This window comes from Triturus cristatus, chromosome 4_1, assembly GCF_964204655.1.
Source record: "Triturus cristatus chromosome 4_1, aTriCri1.1, whole genome shotgun sequence".
In the NCBI taxonomy this organism is placed as follows: Eukaryota; Metazoa; Chordata; class Amphibia; order Caudata; family Salamandridae; genus Triturus; species Triturus cristatus.
In genome coordinates, this window is record NC_140585.1 from 884,203,104 (window position 1) to 884,225,102 (window position 21,999).

The 21,999-nt window shown below is 39.1% G+C and overlaps 1 protein-coding gene across 2 annotated transcripts; it reads right to left on the reverse strand.

Moving 5' to 3' along the window:
• Nucleotides 1-1,066: 1,066 nt before the first annotated feature.
• LOC146855717 (uncharacterized) lies at nt 1,067-21,962 on the reverse strand. Of its 2 annotated transcripts, XM_085650646.1 has the most exons (6): nt 21,734-21,962; nt 13,354-13,425; nt 10,157-10,193; nt 3,487-3,924; nt 2,048-2,263; nt 1,067-1,443 (listed from the first exon to the last, which is right to left on the reverse strand). In XM_085650646.1, the coding sequence occupies exons 4-6, from the start codon at nt 3,922-3,924 to the stop codon at nt 1,174-1,176; spliced, it is 924 nt and encodes a 307-aa protein (XP_085506772.1). In that variant the 5' UTR covers nt 10,157-10,193; nt 13,354-13,425; nt 21,734-21,962; the 3' UTR covers nt 1,067-1,173. The 2 variants fall into 2 exon arrangements, with proteins under 2 accessions (XP_085506772.1, XP_085506773.1); XM_085650647.1 differs by lacking the exon at nt 13,354-13,425 and having other exon boundaries at nt 21,734-21,918.
• Between the last annotated feature and the right edge of the window lie 37 nt (nt 21,963-21,999).

The following is a 21,999-nucleotide window of genomic DNA, read 5'->3' on the forward strand; positions in this document are numbered from 1 at the left end:
AGCATAGTGAGGTGTGCAGCATTGTGAGGCGTGCAGCAGTGTGCGGCGTGCAGCAGTGAGCGGCGTGCAGCAGTGTGCGGCGTGCAGCGGCGTGTAGCATGCAGCGGCATGCAGAGACGTGCAGCAGTGTGCGGCGTGCAGCAGTGTGCGGCGTGCAGCAGTGTGCCGCGTGCAGTGGCATGCAGCAGTGTGTGGCATGCAGCAGTGTGTGGCGTGCAGCAGTGTGTGGCGTGCAGCAGTGTGCGGCGTGCAGTGGCATGCAGCAGTGTGTGGCATGCAGCAGTGTGTGGCGTGCAGCTGTGTGTGGGGTGCAGCAGTGTGTGGGGTGCAGTAGTGTGCGGCCTGCAGCATTGTGCGTCCTGCAGCATTGTGAGGCATGCAACAGTGAGGCGTGCAGCAGTGTGAGGCGTGAAGAGAAACAAGCAAAGGAAGACAAGAAAGCCAACAAATGGTAAGCAGTGTGCTGCCCATAAGTGCACAGCAAATTGTAGTATGGTAAACATGGTGTCTTTAGCAAACAGATAGCTAAAAGCTGTGTGTATGCTGGACACAAAATTGAGGATATGAAAAGTCATAACTAAGAGATATTTTGTTTGGATATTTTTCAAAACTCAAACTAATAATAACAAAAAAAAGCAACATGTTTTGTTGTTACAGCTGTATGTCACCTTTGTAGCCATCATGTATTATGTTTGTTTTAGTACACAATCCCAGCTAAAGACTACCTGGCTAGTGTCATTTACAGGGATGACTTGTCCCTACAAATGGCTAAAGTTCATACCAATGTTAAATGTGAAAAAAAAATAATCATGTTCACTATTCAACGTCTGCTTTTATTACATAATTCCACACTACTCGTTATACCAGCCTATAACTGAGCTGATCCTGCTATGATTTGAGCCTGTCACCTACAGGCAATACACACATTTGTACATCCAACACTGAACCAGCTGTGCTATTTTTTTTGAATATACATGAAACATTACCTGCATTTTCCAGATTGATAATGCAGGCAAACACAATAAAAAGTATTGCAATGCATTGACTCAAACATGCCTTTGCAAAGTATTTTGTAAAATGTTTTATTGCAATCAACAGAAGTTATGCTCTTTGTTAAGCCTTTTAATTAAAATTCTTTCAAAGTAAATTTTTCCTCGTTGCTTATTGTAGTTCTTATTCTGTTTTTTCCTTAACTATTTTAATAATTTGTCCATTGCAAAAAATTACTTCACATGTTTGTGGGAGGTAATGTATTAGGGCATCTCCAATGTTTCCCAAATCTTCATCTAGCATAAACCAGTCAATGAGAATTTTATTTTGGATGTCCATTGACTGGAAATTGTCTGTGTTTGTCACTTGAGTTGTAATAGTACTTATGTCTCCTTGTGTGCTCTCAATTCCATATATAGCAACTTCGATTGTTTCTGGTGGTGCTTGTGTTACCTGTGAAAAAAACAGAAAAGAAAATGTTAGTTTTGTGGAGTTGTTGAAAAGTGAGAGAGTTTGAGGACGGTGGATGTTTGTTGTAGGGATATGCAAAGTGTTGATGTTTAGTGTAGCGTTCTTGTTATTGTTTTAGGGGTATGAGAGTGGGATAAAAGTACTTGAGGCGTAGTGGCCTGTTAGTCACAAAGTGTGTTTTATTTCAGTATTAATTTGACTGTTTTTCTTATAGCAGAATAGTTGCTTTACAAGTGATCCTTATTGTTTGTAGAGTGTTAGAGTGGGGGTAGAGTTTGTTTTGTGGGAGAATGTATTCTAAGTGAGTTTGAGGCGTATATTGTTTTTGTTGTAGGTGTGTTGAATAAGTGTTGAAGAGGTATATAATAGTGCTATGTAAGTTGTCTAAAAGCAGTAGAAGAGTGATAGATGCTGTAAAAGTTGTATTGTGTTTTTGTGGGCTAGTATAGGCTAAGAGGTGTATAGAGTCGGGGTAGTATAGTATTTGCCTTGTATATTTTGAATAAGAGGAGACGTGTGTTGTTAATTTTTTGGAGGTGTGTTAGAGGGGTATAGGACAGTTATAGGTGAGTAATGTAATACATACTTGTATTTGGCTGTGCCTTGTCGTATTTAATATTTTTTGCCCATTAAATTGATGCACGGTGACATGGCTTATTGTAACGTATTCTCCAATATTTGTTTGAAACAGCGTTGCTTCTCTCCATAGTGTGACTTTTATTTCATCCGTGGCATCTTTCAAAGTAATTGATTTTATAGCAGTTTGTTGGCCGTTGATGAAGACAGTCTTTTTTTCTTCTTCCTAAAAGAGAATCCAAGTTTGTTAATAATATTTAATTTTATAGATTGAGGTGTGTTGCGAGAGAGAGAGTGAGTGAGAGTTAGTCAGAGGGCTAGAGAATAAAAGAGGTGTGTGTGTAGCAGAGGAGTTGTGTACTAAAATTTGGATGTTTTTTATAGAGATTGTGAATTTTATCTAGTGATAAATTGAGGAGAGAAAGTGAGAAATTGAGATGTGTGTATAGATAGAGAGAGAGATACAGAGGTTTGCATAGATTGAGTGGTGTGTAGAGATGAAGGTGTGTTAAGAGATTGTGAGTAAGAGTTGTGCAGATTCATAGACAAACCGTGAAAGTTGTTTATAGATATTTAATGTGCTCTGTGTGTGTGCGTATATATGTTAGTATATATATATATAGAGCGACTGAGAACTGCAGATGTGTATTGTTATAGTGAGAGGTGGGTTTAGATGCAAAAAGATGTGTGTCTAGAGAGTGTTTGGTGTTGAGAGTGATTGATGTGTGTTTGTTGATTGTAAAAGAGCGATAGTGATGTGTATAGAGAGAGAGGTGTGTAGAGAGAGACCAATACAGAGATTTTATTAGATAGACTGTTCTAGAGAGATGTGTGCATAAATCTTGAGGATTGAGGTGTGTAGAGAGAGTGATAGAGAGTGTTATGTAGAGATAGAATGTTATGTGTCATATGTTATGAGAGTGTGATAGAGAGTTGTTTAGAGTTATAGATAGGTGTTTAGAGAGACAAACAGGCTGAGTTGGAGAGTGAGGTGTAGAGAGCGTTTTTTTGTGATCGAAATATAGGTGTGCCGAGTGTAAGGTATGTATGTAGAGTTTGAGAGAGTTAGAGAGAGGTGTGTAGACAGATATGGATATTTTTTGAAATAGATACCATTATATTTTCTGAGAGAGAGAGAGAAAGATATGTATGGTTAGACCGAGTCTGAGTGGTGTGCTAAAACTTTTTGCTCTAGAGAATAGTTAGGTGATAGCGAGATGCTGTCTAGTGTGTATTTAGGTTGATGATTAGATGTGTTTGTATTGTTAGTGAGAGGAATGAAATAGATAGATCTATTTGGCGTTGTTTTGAGAGAGTGCTATAGAGATAGTTGTGTAGTTTCCTAGAGATATGTGTATACAGAGAGAAAGACCCGGAAAGAGCAGTGTGTTTCGAGAGATAGATAGAGAGAGGTAGAGCATAGATATTGAGTGGTTTAGTGATACTTACTTCAGAAATGGTGCCGCACACAGTCATTAAACTTTTCACTGTTGCATGTTTAATTTCCTTGATAGGTGATGCTGGTGGTGCTGGGGGTTGTAATATTTTCTCTGCTTCTTTCACTATGAAATCTGTCAATGGCATAGCTGGATATTTTGTGACTTTTGTTTGTTTGGTGATTAGTATTGAATTGTTTTTGAATAGGAAATTGCGAATTAGTAGTCCACAGTTTTCTTTTGTTTGCTGGTACAATTGTTCTTGATAGCAAGTAGCTTTAATGGTTCCAGTTGTATCTGCTAAAGCTAAATGGTATAGTACTTTGTTTTCGTGTTTCGCATTTTTGTAGTTGGTTTTCTCTGAGCATTTGATGACGTTGACTCTTATTGGCTTCTGATATGGTTTATTTTCTTTGGCACAATTCTTAGCAATGTCTTGAATAGTCTGCATCTAAAATGTAATAAAAGTTAATGCATTGCTAAATTGATACCCATAAAGCTTTATGATCACTATAATAGCATTCTAATGTCCCATAGTTTTGCAATATGTCATTTGTGTATATGTGATCTAATATAGATTGGTAGTTTGTTGTGTAAGAGTTTATGATTTGTTTGCACCGTAGTTTTTTTTTAAAAAACTGCAGAAGTCCTGTAGTGTTTGAATTTGTTTCCCCCAAATTTATGTTGAAATCTCCCATTATGACGTATTTGCAGTGTGGGTAAAAGTTAGTGATGTTTATAATAGCTTTTAATAGTGAATGCATTAATGTATGTGGTGGTTTGTATACAATAAAAATTATGTAATCAGTATTATTAATATGTAATGTGAAATGTATAATGTCAATACCTTCTTGCGTCTCATAAATAGGTAGAATACAAAGATTTTTCTTGTAGTAAAGTATCATTCCCTGTTGTGTGTGTTGTGTATGGAATTTATCATATATCAATTGATAATATTGCTGTATTTCAAAATCATGTTCTTTTGCCTTTTTTGTAGTGTTTATCTCTGTCAAACAAATAATGTCTGCTTGTAACATGTTTTTGTCTGCTAACATGGATGTAAAATGTTTTTGAAGTGAGCGTATATTGTGTGCGACGATGTTAAAATGTGCACTGTAATTTTGTAATTGTGGAATGGATATGTCTAGTGGCATATGCGCCCTTAATCTTTGCATTTCCTGGGAAACTTTTGGATGCACAAGAATTTTCTCCTCATCATAATTTTGAATATATATGTTGTGTATAGATTTTGCTCTGCTTAAAGCCACATAATGCAAATGATGAATTTTACTGTTATTAAAGTGTATATAAAGTGGTTCTAGAGTTTCCCCTTGTGTTCTATGTATAGTGCGTGCGGATGCTTGCCGTAAAGGAAATTGTTTGCGTATAACTGTTATAAATTTCCTAGTAAATTGAAATTGTCTTGCTATAGGATGTATTGGTGTCCATGTATGTAAAATTGGTGAGTGATATAAATGTTTATATTCCTCGCGTGTAGATTTGCCAACCATAGGATTATCAAATGCCATCCATATAATAAATGGTGTATTGTTAATTATTTCTACTAGCTGTACTAAACCGGAAGCTCCATTTGTTAACCCATCACTAACATTGACATTGCAAGTTAAATCATATCGTAGTTGTAAAGCAATGTGTAATGTGTGTGAAAGGCCCATTGTTTTTGTTGGATCTTTTGGGAATTGTTTCAGTATAGTCTTTTTAACGTTTTCATCCACATCTGAACCCACGCTATCGTTAGCTATTGTTGTGTAAATGGGATAGTGTTCACTATGTTGTTGTAACACTCGGCTGTTAATTTCATCTACTTCTCTATTTGTGGACATTATATATGGAATTGTTTTCGAAAGGCTGGCACTAGGTGCTAATTCCCGTACTTTAATGCACGAAATATCTTCCTGTGTATGTTTTCCCTCGCGTAATCGGTTGAGCAATTCTGCAAAGTGTTTATCATTTTGTTGGCGCATTATTTTTGTTAGCTCAAATAGTTTGAAATGTTCTATCCATAAGTTAGTACTTAAAGGGCCATACATTTGGTTTGCATCTTCAAAAATATATTTGTCAAAAACTGGTTTTAATTGGTATAGGTCTCCAATAGCTAATATGGAAACTCCGCCAAAAGGTTGATTTGAAGCTTTTATTTCTTGTAGCCTGTTATGGATAAAATTGAACATATTCCTGCCCACCATTGAAATCTCATCTATAATTATTACCTTTACATGCATCATTTGATTTTGAGGTGCAGTTCTATTTTCATGTGTCAGTGGCTTATAACTAAAACTTTGTGATACTGGTATTTTAAAAGTACTATGCAGTGTTCCTCCATTAATATTATGTGCTGCTTTGCCAGTTGTAGCAGTAAGCAATATATGAATATTGTCTGGATTTTCCCCTGCTTTAGTATTATAATACCGTAGTAATGTTTGGTATAGTGCAGTTATTAGAAAGCTTTTCCCCACTCCTGCACCTCTTGTGCAAAAAGTATAGCATGGTTCGTCTTTTGTTTTCAACCAGTGCAAATGATGGTAAACAAAATGTAATTGTTCCCCAGTCAAATTGTGCATTAGATGTTTGTATTTGTCATCAGGCAAAATAGAGTTACTTATGCTTTGCTCTTCAGGAATGCTTCGAATCCCTAAATCTAATGACAAGTCATATAGATTTTCTTGTTCTTTATAGTTACCTTCTTTGCATAATGTTTCTGAAGTAATTATTACTGGGGAAAGTGGAGGAGTTACTATGAATCCCTCACTAATATCACCAATATTTTTTGGAATCTCCCCGTCATTGTAGTTATACCTTTTAATTTGTGGATCTACAATGTTTTTAACTTCGAGATACCTTTCATAGTAAGTGTTATTGTGCAATAATATTTTGTGTTCTACCCTCCATGGGTAGTGAAGCATTAGTATTTCCCTGTAATAATTTTCCTGGTCATTTTCCTTGTTAAATCTGCAGTAACGTATTATTCTGCTGCGTGTGCGCTTAGTTAAGGCATATTTTTTTCGAACGCTACACTTTGCCCCTCCTCTCCTGTGCATTCTATTTGTATTTCTTCCTCATCTGAGCTGTAAAAATTAGTTTCTGCAAGCAAGTAGTTTTCAGAGTCATTTTTTTCTTTTGGAAGTAGTTTTTTATGGACATAGTTGAAATTAGCAGCATAATCCGCTAATGTACAATTTTCTAATGTTTTTGGGCGTTTGCAGTATTTTACAATAATATTATCACATTGGATGTTAGTAGAGTTATCTTCCAAAGCATTAATACTCTCCATATCTCGCATTAAATATGTTCTTTTTTCAGGAGGGCTAGTATTAATAAACACAAATGATCGTGAACTTTTCCTTAATGGAATTTGAAGAATGAGGTATGCGGCTTCTTGAGCACTAATTTCTGTACAGTTTAGGAATTTGTTCCCTATGTGCCTAAGTTGTTCTTTTACAACAGTATTGCATTGGTACTTCTTTAGCCGCCTGTGCAATAAGTTTGCTCATCCCTCTCTGTGACTTACTGATATATGAAATGATGTAGACCGCACAAGCATAAGCATCTAGTAAAAATTGCAAGTCTATGTTTGCTCTCCAAGCTTCTAGAATAGTAGGATTATAGTTATTAATAAAACATTCTCCCGGGTTTCGTTTTAAAAAGATTGTAGTTTTTTTCAGTGTAGTTTGTATAGAAGTAACATACTGTTTATTGTCCATATTGATCATGGCCAAGAATTCTTCAAAATTTAGCGTATTAAAGTTAGCACTATTCATAGCCTCATGGATGACTTTTATATTTCCTTTCCACTGTTTATCTGTTTCGTCCTGTGGCAAAGGATCGAGTATTAGAGTGTCTGGCATTGGATATTTAGGATAGTGATATTTGCAGGTTCTTTGGTTTTTCCTCCTGCAATTTTTAGTGTGTCCATGCCTTTGTAGAGCAATTAAAGGCTGCAAATGTGTTGTTTCAGACTTATGACATGTGATGTATTTATCAATAAAGGCAATTACTTCATCGACTGTTGATACACCATATCGTGGTGCTTTTTTAATCCATAGTAATGCATGTATATGTGGTGAACCTCTCTGTTGAAATTCAACTCTGTAGAAGTAGTCGACTATTTCCCCAATGGGATTTTCCTTATGCATCAAAACTGACTTAAACAGTTCCCAACTTGATAGTCAAAATGCCTTGCACATGTAATCGGATCTTGTTGTATTAATTTACACTTATTTTCCCAAGACATGTTTAAACAATCTGCCTCAGTGCAAGGTTCTAATTGTTGTATGCGTAGTAGTATATTGATTAAATGTCGCCATTTAGTTTAAGCAGCAGATAAAGTGAGAAAAAAAGTTGGGATTCCAAGTTGCCTTATCATAGCAAATAGATCTTTTTTGCACTTTTCCCAATATGGTGGTGAACTGCGGATAGTTTTTAAGATTTTGTAACCCTCATTGTATTGCAAGACATTACCTAAATTATATTTGATGTCTTTAGCAGTAATACATTTTCCACCGGTAAAATTTTTCCGTAGTGAAATGTTAATTTTTCCTTGGATTTGCTTAATATGCAATTTTTTGAGTTTAAAGAAAACGTTAGTAATTGATCTTGCGACTCTCCTGTCACAACTTCTTAATTCCCATTGGCAAATAGTGCTATAGTGTACAGGTATGTGTCTATTATTATTGTCAGGCCTTCGCTCACCACAAAAAATGGTAGGGAAAGCTAAAAATTCTGAATCTTTGTCTTCATATAAACCTCTTGGGGTGTTATGTTCGGCTGGTGCTAAACTTAAGACATTAACACATTCCGTGGTAATAGTTCCATTAGTTAACATAGTATCTAAATTCCCTGCTTCCTTGTGATCTGAAGTATCAGATGAATAATTTGTGTCAGACGTTTGATCGCTATTACTTATTTCAGGTGGTATATACTCCCAATCTGGATTATTGGTGACGCCATATTCATTAAACAGTGAACTATTGGTTGCTAGCCATAGAGCTGCCTGTTTGACCGTATTTGGTCTAACATTCTCAAAATGTGTGTATGATTTGTAGACTAACTTCCTTTTCAATTTCACTGGTATTGTCATGGTGTCATTAATTTGTCTTGGTAAAATGGTAACGGTTCCCATCACATCTACCGGTACATTAACTACAGCACCTGATAATGATTTTTGGAACCCCCGTGGCAAAGAGCGAATTTGTAGGAATGGAATTCTAGGAGAAACTAATCGCTCCTCTAAATTATGCAAGTGTAATTGTATTGGTATATCTGGGAATTTCATCCCGTTTAAAACAGAACATGGTGGTATTTTATCCTTTTTAATGTAACGGTAGCAACTCCTGCAAATAAATTGATTTTTTGTGCTACTAATGTCACCTAGCACAAAAATGTCACTCCTGCAAACAGTATGTGTATTTACTAAATATTGTTTATGCCACAATTGATTACAAATAGTACAAATGTACTCTGGGCCATGCAATATTGCTTTATGAAAGTTTTTAATTACCTCCCTAATACTTTGTGTATTTGTTTGGGGTGACGTATGTATTGCAAATTCGTCTTGTTTGTTCTGTTCCACACACCTTTTTTTATGGGTGTGTAATTCTTCTGCTCTAGTACTAGTGCATGGCCTTTTTTTTGCTTTTCTTGGTACTAAAATATCCCTTCTCTGTCCTATGTTTTGTGTAAGTTGATTTGTTCCCACAACATCATTATTTTCTTGTGACATATGTGAATAATTAATATCATTGTCACGTTTGTCCTGGTGTAATATTTCCCTTGTTGTTGAAGGACAGATTATGGTCTCAATACTTTGCTGTAAAGGCACTCCTGTCCTATGTACATATAGTCTTTCACTTGTATTTAAATCTGCCTTTTTCGTGTGTTCCCTAACATATTTTTGTAATATTTCTTTTTTAATGCTACTTATACGGATTGGAGTTAACTCAAATTGCACTACATCTTCAAAGGGATTTTTTATGCAGCGTGCAAGTTTTGTTATATAGTCCATAAGTCCTCCAAATGTTGTTATTTCAATACTTATGCATGTTCCAGTAGGATGAGGCATGCCTTCGTTGTCCCTGCTATGTGAATCAAAGACAAAGAATGTCTGTCTATATTTTAAAATAGCAATCAAATATACATTCATACAAAGTAGTATGCCATAATGCCTATCAAGTGTTAAATTTAATGCAGTTGCAATATCTGGATATTCGTTAGCAAATCGTTTGAGCACGTCTCCATAATAAGGTGTACGTAGTGTAATTGAATAAAAGCTGTTATTGTGTTCTATATATTTAGGCAAGTCATCTGGATGCATAAGAGTTTCCTTGTTAATCGAATGCATGTGTCTATATAAAGCATCCCCAAGGTCCATAATATAATGTAGATCATTTGCCTGCCATGTATTAACGGGTTTGTAAAAGCTATGTAAAAGAGCAAAAGTACTATTTGGCAGGCATTGTTTTCCTTGTGAGTGGCTATGAAATCTTTCATTTCCTTGATGGTAACTAGCCTGTAGGATTTTGTGCATAGTATATGTATTGGTGCTATGTAATAGGTATTAAGGATCGATCGGACGTATGGCCCCTGTTGTGAAATTGTTGTGTAATTTGCAATTGAATATAGTAATGCTCCGCAATGCCTTTCTAAATATTAGCAAACCTTCTTACCTTAATTTCTTTTAGTATTTTCTTGCACAACTGGTACCTGTTTATCAATAAAAGAAAAAGTGTGAGTGAGATGTATTTATCCTTGCCACAACATATCAAAACTATAATTGTTTATAAAGCATTTGATGTGAAAAGCGGTTTATTTTTGCTTGGTCGAGTGTGTTCCTCTGTGAGTAAGGGGAACTATTTCTCGAAATGCTATTGATTAATGTTTATTTTTACCCTATTGTTATGTTGGATTCACATTGTGTTGTAAGTGGTACCAGCATTGGCTTTCTATACAGCGTATTGAGATTTGGACATCGTATGAAACTAACATTAAAATAGATATAGGGCGATATAGTTAGAGATATGTAGCTTTACTTCTAATAAACTATTTTTTTGTACTAGTTGGTTTTTAGCGAATTTTGTTTTCTGCAATTGGTAATCCAATGCCACCCCATTTATATTTAATGTTTAAATGCAAAGCTATGAGCTGAGCTATGTGTGTATACCTTTATTTTCTCTATGTATGCGAACAAAAGACATTACATAGAATGTTTCTAAAGACTTATTGAGCAACCTGAATGTGTGTGAGTGTCAGTGAGTGTGTGTGTGTGTGATAGAGTCTGTGAATGTGTTAAGAGTGTATGTGACCGAGTGTATGTAATTTTGTGTGTGAGGTAGAGTGTGTGATGCAGAGTGTGTAATAGAGAGTTTGTGATGGAGAGTGTGAGGTAGAGTGTGTTAGGGATTGTGTGAGAGTGTGACAGAGTGTGTGTGTGCGAGTGCACGCCATATTTTTTGTGAGAGAGTATGTGAATTACAGTGGTTGTGTTAGAGCATATGTGAAAGAGCGTCTGGGAGATATTGTTTGTGAGTGTGTATTTGTGGAAGACTGCATGTTATTGGGGGTATGTGTGTGTCCCTACCATTGCGAGAGTATGTGAGTAAGTATGTGTTATTGTATGTGTGATACATTTTTTCTTGAGAGACTGTGTATTTTAAAGGTAACGAGTGTGATGTTGAGTGAGAGTGTGTGTGAGTTTAGTACCAAGTGTGTTCGAGACTGTTTGTTAGAGTGTGTGTGAGATATGTGAGAGAGTGCTTTGTTTGTGATGGCGTTGAAGTTAGCGTTTCAAAACGTATTTATTGCATGTTTGACTATTACAATTTTCCGGGACTATGTTTTTGACCCTGACGAAAATTACTTCTGTACTTAGTATGTAAACGCTTTTGATATTATTTGTAATGTATGCGACGTGGCATCTTGTTTCTTTCTCCTTTGAATGCTAGTTTTGCTTGTTTTTTTAGGACCACAATTTTGTAGTGAAAGTGATAAATAGCATCCCTTATCTCCACATGTGGCCCCCTGCAGTAATAAAAGCGAATTCTGAGCAGCGAGAGTGTGTGTGAGTTTAGTACTAAGTGTGTTATAGAGTGTTTTTTAGAGTCTGTGTGAGATATGGGAGAGAGGGTTATTGAGTGTGAGTGTGTTGAATAGTGTGTGTTTAAAGTAATATATCTCATATGGTAATATTTCTGACTGTAATTATTTTTTTTTGTTGCCCTAATAAAATCACTTATCTACTAATGTTCTGATGTTGAACAGCACTCTGACAATCTGGCTTAAATTTTGTTTTTTAAAGGTGTATTCACTTGCGGAGCATGCCGCACGCGGAAATAGGGATCATGGGATAGAGGAGAGGTAGAGGGGAGAGAGGAGGATGTCAGAGAAAATTATATTTTTAATTCAGTGGAATGTACTTGAATGTGCTGTAGAGCGTTCCGGGAGACAGTGGCGTAATTTATTTCCCTTGCAGGCTTGGAGTACGTGCCAGGTTTTCGCAGCACCTAACAGATGTGCGTGATACATTGTTAAAGATAGTGGAGGTGTGTGTGGAAATAGAGGCCTATTGGAAGGTGTCGTGCTAGGAGACAATGAAAGAACATGATCCCCAGATGAAAATCACGAAGGAGGCTAAGGCAACGTGCCTACAATGTTTATGGGAGAGAATTTTAAACACAGTGGTAAGCGCACCAGTAGACACCTGCCTAATATAAGGTCTTTGCAGGTGCTAATATTACGGCCCTGTTACAACTTAAATCCACCAGTTTGCCCCTGTACGCCTGCAAAGTGGTATTAATCATTTGAAAAATAAGGTGTTACGTAGAAATGGGTAGTGTTTTATGTCGTGCACTTTATTGTGCACACATCGGCTTCATGTAAAGCCCATGCACTCGATGACATTATGTCCCTAGTGTATGCTTTGTGTTGTATTGAAAGCAGTACGAGACGGGTGAGGCTCAAAATAAAGAAGAGTAGTGCACTGTTTTTGCACATGTTTGAGATGCGCTGTGTCTGCCTGCTGCAAGTGACCTGAGCCTGGAATGCATCCCCAAGATATCCCCCGAGTTGTTTATGCAAGCGAAAGGCAGCGCAGTCACGTAGGGGTTAAGGGAGAGAGGAGAGGCCGAGGGGAGAGGAGGATAGAAGGGGTGGCGATAAAGAGAAGAGGCATAGGGTATAGGACTTCCAGAGCTAACGTAATCTGTTTGAAAAAGAGAGATAGTGATAGCAAATAGGGGTCACGGGACAGAGGAGAGGCAGAGGGGAGAGATGAGAGATGAGAATGTTAGACAAAGTTATGTCCGTTATTATTTTGAATGTATTTTAAAGTGCAGTAGATCGTTCCGGCAGACACCGTCTTAAATTAAGAACCCTGCATGCTTTGAGTACGGACCCTGATGAAAACCAAGAAGTAGGCAAAACAATAACAATTCCCGTGGTAAAATAAATGTGTCTGTAGCGTTCAGAATGCATGTTTGTAGTACCCGGCACATTGTAAGCCTTAAGCCTGCTGCCTTCACAACAAAAAGCTAGATATGTGTATTATGAGCTGCGTTGAGAAATAAGTGTGAGTTCGATATAAACTATAGTAGTGTGATAAAACGAACATTAAAGCAATGTTAATATGACTGTATATTTTTAAAAACACTTACTACATATACGCTCCCCTGACCCTTTTTCTGCTTCAGCAGCATTGCTGTGAGGGATGCTTTAACAGAGAAATCTCAGGTTGCACTTATACTGAGGCCTGTTTTTTCTTTCTTTTACAAAGGTGGCCAACTCGTGAACTGATGCTCGTAGTCAAATTTCACTACAATCTTAAACCACAAATGCTAGCAAAGTGCCTCTGCTAATAAACTAGACTTACTTGAAAGATAGGTGAGCGAAGTCTTCCCCGACTGTTGTTGTTTGTGGCAGCAGCCTATTGGAAGGTGTCGTGCTAGGAGACAATGCAAGAATATAAACCCCGGATGAAAATCAGGAAGGAGGCTAACACAACGTGCCTACAATGTTTATGGGAGAGAATTTGAAAGACAGTGCTAAGCGCCCCAGCAGACACCTGTCTAATGTCAGGTTTTTTCAGGTGCTAATTTTACGGCCCTGTTACTCCTAAAACCCACCATTTTGCCCCTGTACGCCGACAAAGTGCTAGTCACCATTTGAAAAAACAAAAAGGTGTTAGGTGGAATTGGGCATTGTTTTATGGCGTGCACTTTATTTTGCAGACATTGGCTTAATGTAAAGTCCCTGCACTCGATGATATTATGGCCCTAGTGGATGCTATGCGTTGTATTGAAATCAGTAGGAGACGGGTGAGGATCAAACGAAAGAAGAGCAGTGCACTGTTTTTTTCAAATGTTTGAGATGCGCTGTGTCTGCGTGCGCAGGTGACCTGACCCTGGAATGCAGCCCCAAGATACCCCCCTAGTTGTTTATGCAAGCGAAAGCCAGCGCAGTCACATAGGGGTTAAGGGAGAGAGGAGAGGCAGAGGGGAGAGGAGGATAGAAGGGGTGACGAGAAAGAGAAGAGGCCTAGGGGAAAGGAGTTCCAGACCTAACGTAATTTGTTTAAAAAACAGAGATGGTGATGGCAAATAGGGGTCACGGGAGACAGGAGAGGCAGAGGGGATAGATGAGGATGGCAGACAAAGTTATATATGTTATTTTTCCGAATGTATTTTAATGTGCTGTAGAGCGTTCCGGCAGACACCGGCTTAAATTAAGCCCCCTGCATGCTTTAAGTACGGGCCCTGATGAAAGACAAGAAGGAGGCAAAACAAAGGTGCCAACAATGTTTATGGTCGATAAGTGTAAACACACTGCTAAGCGTCCTAGTACAGGCCGCTTTCTGTGCCTCTGAATAAACAGTCACATAGCGCTGTCGCGTAGGGGTTAAGGGAGAGAGGAGAGGCCGAGAGGAGAGGAGGATAGAAGGGCTGGCGATAAAGAGAAGAGGCATAGGGTAAAGGAGTTCCAGAGCTAACGTAATCTGTTTCAAAAAGAGAGATAGTGATGGCAAATAGGAGTCACGGGACAGAGGAGAGGCAGAGGGGAGAGATGATATTGTTAGACAAAGTTATATCTGTTATTATTTTGAATGTATTTTAAAGTGCAGTAGATCGTTCCGGCAGACACCGTCTTAAATTAAGACCCCTGCATGCTTTGAGTACGGGCCCTGATGAAAACCAAGCAGGAGGCAAAACAATAACAAATCCCGTGGTCAAATAAATGTGTGTGTAGCGTTCAGAATGCATGGTTGTAGTACCCGGCTGTAAATTGTTATTTTCCTCTTACTTCTATGTATTACACCATATCTGTATCTTCTGGCACCCTGCGTGTGGAAACCGGCAAATATTAAGCGCTGGAAGCCAAAGCAGATTTTTAAAAGTGACCTTATTAACCGCGCAGGCTCCTTAAGTATATGCAGCACGGACTTGAAATGTTTTTTTATTACTTGATTCCATGTACATATTTGCAAAGTAACAGCAACTTGTCCAGATTCCAAACATATAAGGTTACCTACGTTTCAAAAAACACCCAAAAGCACATCAACATAACTCCTTTTATCTCCTTAGGTTGCATGCCTCTCTGTACATCAACACACCTCCATATATTGTGTTCTTGCATGCCTGTTCTTGTTTTAAATGTCCTGCAGATGTCATTTAATATTGTCCCTTTCCTTTTGCAACGGCAGCTGCAAGCAAAAGGACCAAACTTTCTGATAAACAAGGCTGAAGATGTATGTGTTATAATTTCTCTGGCACTGAACAAAACAGCAGATGTGAGCAAAGGACGCGAGTCAGTGATCTCCAGTGAGGAACCTAAAAAGGCGGAGGCAGGAAGGGCAGGAGCAAAGGCAGTGATCACCATCGATGAACTAAATGCAACTCAAACAAGTTTAACCTTTTGGCATTGTAAATGACAATGCCTTTTATTTATGTTTTCAAAACCAATAAGTAAATAAAAGTCATTGTCATTTACAATGCCAATGGTTCAAATTCTCGCAAATGCGAGATCTATTGCATTTTAAATCCTTGTTTTCATTGGCTGGGAGCAGTCGAAGGGAGAGGGAGGCAAAGGGGGAGGAGGAAAGAGTTAATTTTAAAAGGTAAAGGGACAGGGTCAGTTTAAATGAAAAGGGCTGTAGGAATCCTCCCGGGTAAATTAAAAATAAAAATGTACTCTCAGCATTTTAAATAACAAGCATTTGTAACACACAGGACAACAGGAGAGAGGAGGTGAGAGCAAAGCAAATGGGCAGCCTGAGAAGATTTATGGCCCAATGAGTAAGCTATGCGCGGCATGGGGATGTTGGGAGGGCTTTAAGGGAGGGGCCCAGAAGAGAGACTTCGATGCTAGGAGCTGTATATTTTAAGTGAATGTGCTTGTCCTGTACTGGCTGGTGCTCAGGGAAACGAAAGAGAGGAAGGAGCTAAGGGTGGGTGCATGGTGGGAGGGTGACTGAGGGAAAGATAACACACCCCTAAACAAAGATGATGCATTTGGAGCGACCGTGTGAAATGCAGACACCTCGGTATTACAAGTTTAGTAAAGCGAAAGCCTGCTATTTATTGTTGTCGTTGTACGTTTCAAAGGGGAGGGCAGGCAGATGTCGCGCTTAAAGTAAAAAAAAAAACACTAAAAAAAAGACAAGCCCGGCGGAGCGTGGCGCGCGCGCGCTTGGGGGCGGGGGAGCAAACCCTTTGAAGTGCTCCCAAAAAGCGGAGTGCATGGCGGCACCAAGCGCGTGATTGTGCGCGTGCTAGCAATGCAATCCGCTTTTTGGGAGCACTTTTAAAAGCCCCTATAGTCTCGCTTTGCGATCGCTTACGCGATAGCAAGGCGAGACCTAAAAAGGCATTTCAGGAGTAGGGATGCCACCTTTCTAAAAGAAAAATACAGGTCATTTGTTGTTTAAAGAGTCTGCAAAGGCACTAAATACGGTTGTAAATAAAATGGTGTGTATTCATTTGTAACATGACTTTTCAGTTTGTTTCCTTTAATTATTAGTAAGGGCATAAATGCCACCCTAGAACACATTTAAAAGTGCTTTCTATTTATATTTGCTGTTTGTAGTATTCACAAATAAGTGCAAAAAACCAGCTTTAGGTGATTTTGCTTATTTTTGTACTGGTTGGCACATCAAAATACCAGTGGTGCTGGTAGGAATCCGACCAGCTCGCAACCCTAAACAGGAGACTGAAAGTTTGTTGCAGGATCAGCACATTATTTATTTCCTCCACCCTCCATTCTTGATTGATGCCATAATAGCAAAAGTTTGGCTTGTATCTGAAACCCTACAACTCACTCCCCATTCTCACTGCTCACCATGCACTCACGCCATTCACCCTTCTCCTACCCTGCACTCACACTAACACACCGCTCACCCTGCATGCCAATAGCACTCCACTCACTTGTCACTTTCACCACTCACCCTACATTCACAGCGATTACAATGCATCCACGCTATTACCCTGCACCCACACTATTCATCCTCCTCTTACCGTGCGCTCACATGAGCACACTGCTTACCCTGCATTCACAGGGATCCCACTGCACTCATCCGCCTTTGCCATGAACTCACGCCGTTCTCCCTCCACTTACCCTGCGGTCACATGAGCACACCTCTCACACTGCACTCAAAGTGATCACACTGCAGTCACACTGCTTACCATGCACTTATGCTATTCACCCTGCACTCATGACACCTCACTCACCTATCACTCTCACAGCTCACTCTCCAATCTCACTAAAACACGCACATCACTCACCATGCATTCATTCCTCCCACTCTACACTTTCACCCATACCCAAACTCGTCACAACACTCAACCTGCAGTCACTCCTCTCACCCTACTCTCAGTGTTACATCACTCACTGTGCACTCACATGGGCACACCAGTCACTCAGACTGCTCACCTTTCACTCACATGGGCAAAGCACTCACCTTGCACTCACACCACGCAAAAATGCACATCATACACCCTGGAGTCACACCACTCATCCTGCACTTCCTCCTCTCCCCCTGCACTCACAGGGACAAACCTCTCAGCCTACATTCATACAGATACTCTGTCCATCCTGTCTGCACACAGAGACAGTAGTCTGCTGTAATTTCAGAGGGACACACCACTCTCTCTGCACTAACTCCTCTCACCATACACTCCCCAGTCACTCTCATAGATCACTCTTCACTCTGGATGCTCACCCTACATCACACACAGGCACACCACTCACCCTGCATTTACACTGCTCACACCACCCTGCACTCATGCCTTTCACTCTGCATGCGTTCCTCTCACTTGACACACACATGGGAGCTCACATTGCATTCATGCAGATGACCTGACACTCACATTGGCACATTTTTCAACCTACACTACTCACTGCACTCACTCACACTACTCACCATCACCCGGCACTTGAATGAACACACTTCTTACTCTGCACATATAAACATTACACAACTCTCATGAATTAACACATATTTCTACAAAGGCACCCACAGAATACCTGCTCTTTCAGTAGTGCTAGATGCCTACTTGATTCCATCTGCAACAATGGGGCTGGTGCAAGAGGGGAGTGTGGACTGAGAATGTGGGATGGCGCGAGGAGGGATACTAGGGCTGAGGCTTTGGTGTATGGTGCTGGATTAAGGATCGTGTGACATGTTATTTTTTCTTTTTAACATTGTATGCTGGGTTTCTAAATCCCAAAAATGCAAAGTATTACTGGATAAAATCCATGGTTGCCTAAGAACTCAAGCATTTCATAAGATCATGGATGCAGTGATATTACATGTCAGAATGTGGATTAGTTCACTTCCACTACTGTAACTGCTTAATCCACATGTGAAACCAAATGTAAACCCCTTACAACTATTTAAGGAACTGCACTTTTCATTCACATCATACTTGTAACAAACATTGACAAGGCAATATATTATTATTTTTGAATAGACATAGAGAATATGTTTTTATTATGCTTTACTAAAAGGCAAGGCAGGTATAGCAGAAGCAGCAGGTCACGCTTTTCTAAAAAAATAAAAGCAGATTGACCAATGGAAGTGTGAGTAGCAGTGTCTGTGTGTGTGACAGAGTACAAATGTACAAAAGAGTGCAAGAGATATATTGAGAATGTGTGTTTGAGAGACTGTGTGTGTGACTGTATGTGTGTTATGCATGCAACTGTGCTGCTGGTTTGGCATATTGGAGGTTATTCTTGCCTTATGGACAAGGGCACTAATAGCATTTGGATTGGGGGGAATTATCTATGGCAAACTGCCGGCCCTGACATACGACAGCATCATTGGCTGTGGGGACTCGAACTGTCTGAGCAAGCCGCTAGCCTAATCATACCCAGCGGCAGACACAGACCACGCGCCATCACACCTGGCCATAATGTACTTAATTCTTAGCATATGGGGTGGATCGATAACAAAATGTTGGAACTGATATTTGAGTTAACCCTCATCATAAGATTTCCTGTACTCATTTTATAGGGGGTGTCAATATCAAAATTCTGACTTTTGTATACCGAAGGGAATTTTTAGAGGTACCCATGACTGTGGCTGAAATATCCATGGTAAATTTCTGGCACAGTCATATTGAATATACTTCTTGGCATAAGGGGCTCACCCATGAAAAAATTATGACCTTGGTATATTGGAAATAATTTCTGACTTAAGATATTTTTAAAAAACAAGATCTACTCCTAGGGAAGGCTAGGCTTCCCTGGTGCACCATGAAAGTACTGGAATATATCATGAATGCCCTATAAGGGTCTGCGTCGTTTTAGCAAATTTGATCTCAAAAGTTTCCAAAAATTATCAGGGTAGAAGTCTACTGTCCCTTAAGTCATCTAAAAGAAATCTGTTAACTTGTTTTGCTTTCTGGAATTTGGGAGAAGTATCATCATACCCTACCATTTACATAGATCTTTTTCCTCCTATAATGGCTATGTGGTTAGCTCTGACCCCATTTCTAGAAATGCTTCCCCTGCCCCATTGCTGGGAGCAGATCTGGCTTCAAGGCAGTGCAACCAGTGCTGGGTTTAAAAATATTTTTTGGTTTAAAAGCACATGTACTTCCTTGTGCATCAGGCAGTTTTTAGGCAGCAATAAAAATGTCAAGATAACTCTGGTGATTAATGTTCCTGATGGTGAGAGTTCAGAATTTTGTCTGCTGGCAGTTTTGGCTCATCGTAAAGTAGCACGGAGGGTTCATGTGCCAGTTGCAAAGAACATGTACCATGCAGTTAACAGAACTGAGTGTGAGTGAACTATGATTAGCACGCTAAAAAAAAATTATGAAGTCAGAGAGAAGCTATGGAGCGATGATGTGCACTGTTAGAGAGTGGTAGTCCTTGAATTCATGGAGTGGTAGGTTTTGGGGAAAGAGAGCGCAAAAACAGCCTCCACTGCGCTCGAGCCAGCCCTGGATGGGAGTCTTAAGCCCCCCCCCCCCCCCGAATTTCGGTTCTAGTTGCGCCCCTGGCAAAAATGTATTTATGCGTTTTTTTATTAGCGCAAACTTTACCCAAAGGTGTCAGAGCACTTTACAATAGAACCAGTTACATTACATAAGGATTGTGTTAGTGTTTCAAAATGATCACTTTTAGTAATTACCTGTTAATGCAGCACTACAATAATGATGTCTAAGGTGCCATGCGTCTGCATGTTAAATAAATATAATTTTTTTTCATATTTTTACATAGTGTTTGTTGTGGGATTTACATGCCAACTATTTGTAAAGGCTCGGCTCATGCACGGATTCTTCTTTCTCTGCTAATTTGTTGGCTCGCCGACCTCTACTTGACCCTACTGAACATTATTAAACTGTCTTTATTTAGAAATGACTCGACTATACCGATTGGGGTAGTATTATCGTATGTCTTTCACTTGTACATTTGCAACTCGATGTTGGATGAGGAATATTTTGAGAACTCCGCAGATGTCTGAGAAAAGAAGATGCCAAAATCCCCTGGAAACAGTTTGCTTCATTCGCTCGAAGAATTGTGAGGATCGTCAATAAACATTTTCTATTACTGCTTTTCGGTTCTCAGTCAGGCCCTAGTAGAAATTCGCCTCGAGGACCAGCTGTCAGTTGTAAACATCTCAACGGCCGTTGACTTTTGCAAAAACAATTTTTATTATATAACACAGGTACAGTTGCCAAATGTTGTGATCAACATATTCGCGGTCTTCTTCCAGTAATAAACACCAGTACATAATACAGTAGAGACCACTTTCAACTATCAGCGCACTGTCCCCAACACTCCCCCATGCAGACAATCCCTCCTCCCACCTCTCAACGGCCGTTGACATACCCCTAATTTCTCAATCTGACTACCCGAAGTCAACTCCGCAGCCACAAACGATTGCTTTTGTCTACCTCTCCTTCCTCGCTCGCCTAACCCACCTAGAAACAGAGGCAACAGGCCGACTCCCATGCTTAGCCCCGTTGTAGCTAAGTAATTGCATTACTTTCACGTTATTAACAAGTTTAGCACTGAAAAGTAAATCAGAAAAAAATGATTTTACGCCGATTCGTGTCACTTTTGTGACGCAAACGCGGTGTAAAATCTTAGTTTATCTCCCCCTGAATACGTGCAAAATACGCTAAGGTGCCCTTTCTGATTTTTACAGATAAATACAGAAAGAAAACCATTTCTTTTCTTATCTGTATTTATTTTTAAGTGTAGATAAAAACGGAAATTGGGTGCTTTTTGAGTGATTCTAAATACACTTTGTCATGACTGCCAGGCTAATAACTGTGTGGATTGATAGGTACGGGGGTTAAAAATTAAAGCCATTTTAGTAAAGAAGCTTAAACAGCAGATATGCACAACACTAATACTGAAATGTGCATATTTTCATTTAAGTACATTGATTTATCTTCTGCGGGTGTTCATATTACTGACACCTGGCAGGCATTCAAACATGACCGCATAGTTATTGGGGAAATAAATGTGGAAATATACAAGTTTCAGTTTTATTGTTTTCACAATACCCATAATAAATATGGATAAATACAGATAAAGTTAGCAAAAAATAAATATGGATAAATACAGACTGAAATTACAAAAAAATTAAATACCATAAAACCAGGAGCCCTAATTATTCATGAAGGATTTGAGTCAATCACATTAATGTTGAAGTGGTCCTCCGTTCATTGCACTTTCCCCTTTAATATTAGCCCATTTAAAACGTTATTTTCTGCTCTTATATTGCTTCATTCATGAAATACCTTATTTTTTTGTATAGGCCAACTTCGAGCTCACAGTCAGCGCAGACATCTTGGCTTAAATGGATAAATTACTGATCCTTTTAACAACAAATTTCTAGCCCAATACTAAAAAATAGTACAAGGTATTTAATAAAATAGCCCAACATTTTGCAACCCGCACAACCGGGAAAAATGTAGCCCAATTGGGCGTGATGTAGCCCAATCTCCCAACACTGTCAGACCGGCCCATATTTTACTGCCAGTTTTTCCTGACGTCATCTACCAGC

Bases quoted from the DNA above. Each gene is read 5' to 3' on its own strand.
- LOC146855717 (XM_085650646.1), bottom strand. From the start codon at position 3,924: ATGCAGACTATTCAAGACATTGCTAAGAATTGTGCCAAAGAAAATAAA. The intron at 2,264-3,486 runs GTAAGTATCACT...ATTCTCTTTTAG, and splicing joins TGTGCGGCACCATTTCTGAA to GAAGAAGAAAAAAAGACTGT. The intron at 1,444-2,047 runs GTATGTATTACA...TTTTTTTCACAG, and splicing joins CAAGGCACAGCCAAATACAA to GTAACACAAGCACCACCAGA.